Here is a 3,163-nt window from a genome sequence, read left to right on the forward strand (position 1 = left end):
CTGGCCTGCGTGCCGGCGGGCTGCGTGCGGTACCTCGGCCTGCAGGTGTCTCTGTGTCCTACCGTCAGAAATCATCGGTTTGGGTTTTTCTTGGGTTTTTTGGTTTGTTTGTCCTAGGTGGGGCATCTGACTTGCTGTCTGACCCCCTTACATTATTACTTGAAGGGCGGCCTTTTCCATGCATATTTTGCAAGTTATCTCTGGATAAATTTGCAGTTTTGCCTGTTGTTGCTGTGGCAGCTTGATGAGGAAGTAAAAGGTACTTTGTGCTTTCTTTAAAGGAAAACTTAACATCGGTGTTGACACGATTCAGCACGGGGTAGAAGGACTAATGTACCTCCTTACTGAAAGCTCCAAGCTTATGGTAAGCACACCTTTGTGTAATGAATTTGGCGATATGCTCAAGAGATGTCTTTTAAATGCTTCTAGCTCTGAAAATACTGATGAATGGGGAAAACCCAGTTCAAAATTCTGATGACATGTATTTTAATTAAAAAAAAAAAGTCTCTTATGCTGTTCTCTCATTGAAGCACTGCATCTGCATGAATGGCTGGAATTTGTATTCAGTGTCTGAAGCGAAAACTTGACAACATTTTAATAGAGCATAGCAAGAACATGCAGTAATTTAGTTCATGTACAGAAACATTTAGAGCTTAATCCTGAAGTACAACAAAACTTGAGGGAAAATTTTTTTGTTGTACTTCAGTTACTGTACAGGATGTGTGCTGTACTAACCCCCTGTGAAGTATTCCTTATGTTTGTCGGATGTGGTAGGTTTGAGAGCTTTTTCAGCTCCTGACATCAGAAGTTTGGGTGGGTGTAAGCAGACACTGAAAGAGTAATAGTTGGATAATTACTGTTTCCATTGGAAAGACTTTTTGCTATTGATATAGTAGAATATTTGAACAATGAAGAGATGGAGAAGGGATACAGAAGCAAGCGATTCCAAATTAAACTCAAGCAGGCATTGTTCTGAAGAGCAGGTGGGAAAGGGATTGTAATATTGCAGAAACTTCCCTTGAAGTAAGGTGACTTTGACAGATAAATCGTAGTGTGTTATGGTAGAATATAGTTGATCACAGAACATGTTTATGGTATGAATGCATTGTAAAGGTATGATGTTCTCTGGTGAATAAATACTGCTTCCACAATCATGAACTAAGCTTCTCCAGTTCAGCACAAAGGCGCTGACCTGTGGGAATCGGCTTCTTAGTGCCACTCTGCGTTACTGTAACGTGAGCCTTAAAGTTGTACCTGGTGCTCGCTTACATGTGTAGACATTCAGATGATTTCGGAGGATTTGTAATTTGAGTATCAATATTATGTTAACATACTGTTGATATACAGATGACCGAAATAACGTACTCCCTCATGACAAAGCTCAGATGCTTTTTTGTGTTGAATTTTGTTCTCTGACATGAAGGCTTAAATGTATGTTGAATGTTTTTCTTTTTAAAAAACTGATCTGAAACTGTTCCTGAAGCTGAGGCAAATCAGCAGTAATATATCAACGTGTGTAAATAACTTAAAACCTGGATGATTTGTTTTGTCCTAGCTGTAGAATTGTCCTCACACATTCCTGCAGGAAAATAACTGCAGGCATACCATGTGTAGTTTTTGCTTACAGTTTTATTTGTTTCTCAACAAATAACAACTATAACCCAGTTCCATATTAAGGCCTAAATTGTTATTTCTAGATTTCTGAGATAGACTTCCAAGATTCCATTCATGTTCTGGGATTCTCAGATGAATTGAACAAATTATTGCTGCAGCTGTACCTTGATAACAGGAAAGAGATCAGAAGCATCCTTAGTGAGCTGGCACCAAAGCTTCCCAGCTATCACAGTCTTGAATGGAGACTGGATGTGCAGGTACCTTCATTTATGTTTTCAGTATTCTGTATTTTCCTTTACATTTTTTTAACATCATAAACAACAAATTTATATTGCTTGAAAGTACCTGAGGCAACAGTTTTTCATGTATTTAAAACTGACATGGTTTTGTTCTTGCACCAAAGATAGCTAGTTATGAGATAAACAGGGTATGTAATGATACAAAGTATTTGTTGCTTTATGAAAATTGAGTTCATAGCTCCATTGGTGTCTTTCAAATGTTAGCATAGCCTAAATTATCGCCTCATTTTCAGAAATATTATGAAAGCATTGATTAAAGTGGATTAATATTGCTTAATAATAAAACTAAGTAATAGATTGTGTATATCTTTAATGTGGATGAAAAGGATTTTTAAACAGTCCTCCAGGCAGGTCCTGCAAACCTGTTGTGAATTGTAAACCTGAAAGTTGATAACCCTCTTCTGTTTGTTTGTTTCCCTTTTCCCATTTCACCTAAACTCCCTCATGCAGCTTGCAAGCAGAAGTTTGAGACAACAGATTAAGCCTGCTGTGACTATAAAGCTACATCTTAATCAGAATGAAGATCAAACTGCCCAAGTGTTGCAAACGGACCCTTCTACCCTCCTCCACCTAATTCAGCAACTGGAACAAGCGTTAGGGGAAATGAAAACCAACCATTGCAGGCGAATAGTGCGCAACATGAAGTAATATTAATTCGTGGCTGTTGTCGTACTAAGCCGTTTGTGAAACAACTAAAAAACAATGTTCACAAATACATTTTGAGGAAAAATAAACATCTGGATCAGATGAAATGCTTTCCTGTGGCAGGATTTTGAGCCAGTAATTATAGGCTGAATGTCCTTTGGTGCCAACTTTACACACCTGCCTGAGATAAGTAATTGGTTTTGCTTTACTTGCAAATGTAGAAATTCAGCATGCTATGCTGAGAATTTTTTTAACACTAAATCAGTAGAGCTTTCCTTAAGTGGAGCTGTCTCAATATTATATGAAGCTGCACATTTATTTTTACCTTTATCACATAGTGTTTTTTTCCCCTTGGTTTTCCTTCTGTTTCGAATTTTTTTTGAAAACCCCTATACTGGTGGGAATGATACTTCACAAGGATGTTTCTTCGATCTAGACTTCTGTATGTATAAGAGTATATATAACTACTGCCCTCTTCCTCCAAAGGATACAGTCAGCTCAGAGACTGGGTGTTACACTGCTTTTCTACCCTTCTTGTGTAATGAAAGAGTACGCTTCCATTTCAACAAAGCTAGCTATAACCCCTACTAGGCAGTCTCATGCTT

At 38.0% G+C, this 3,163-nt stretch overlaps 1 protein-coding gene across 1 annotated transcript; it reads left to right on the plus strand.

The window, feature by feature from the left end:
• Window positions 1-281: 281 nt before the first annotated feature.
• COMMD2 (COMM domain containing 2) lies at window positions 282-2,561 on the plus strand (the record flags this gene model as incomplete). Its single annotated transcript, XM_010282652.1, has 3 exons — window positions 282-364; window positions 1,698-1,871; window positions 2,364-2,561. Coding segments are annotated over 3 exons (455 nt in total), but the record flags the coding sequence as incomplete, so codon positions are not given.
• Between the last annotated feature and the right edge of the window lie 602 nt (window positions 2,562-3,163).

Source organism: Phaethon lepturus, unplaced genomic scaffold (genome assembly GCF_000687285.1).
Source record: "Phaethon lepturus isolate BGI_N335 unplaced genomic scaffold, ASM68728v1 scaffold55912, whole genome shotgun sequence".
NCBI lineage: Eukaryota > Metazoa > Chordata > Aves > Phaethontiformes > Phaethontidae > Phaethon > Phaethon lepturus.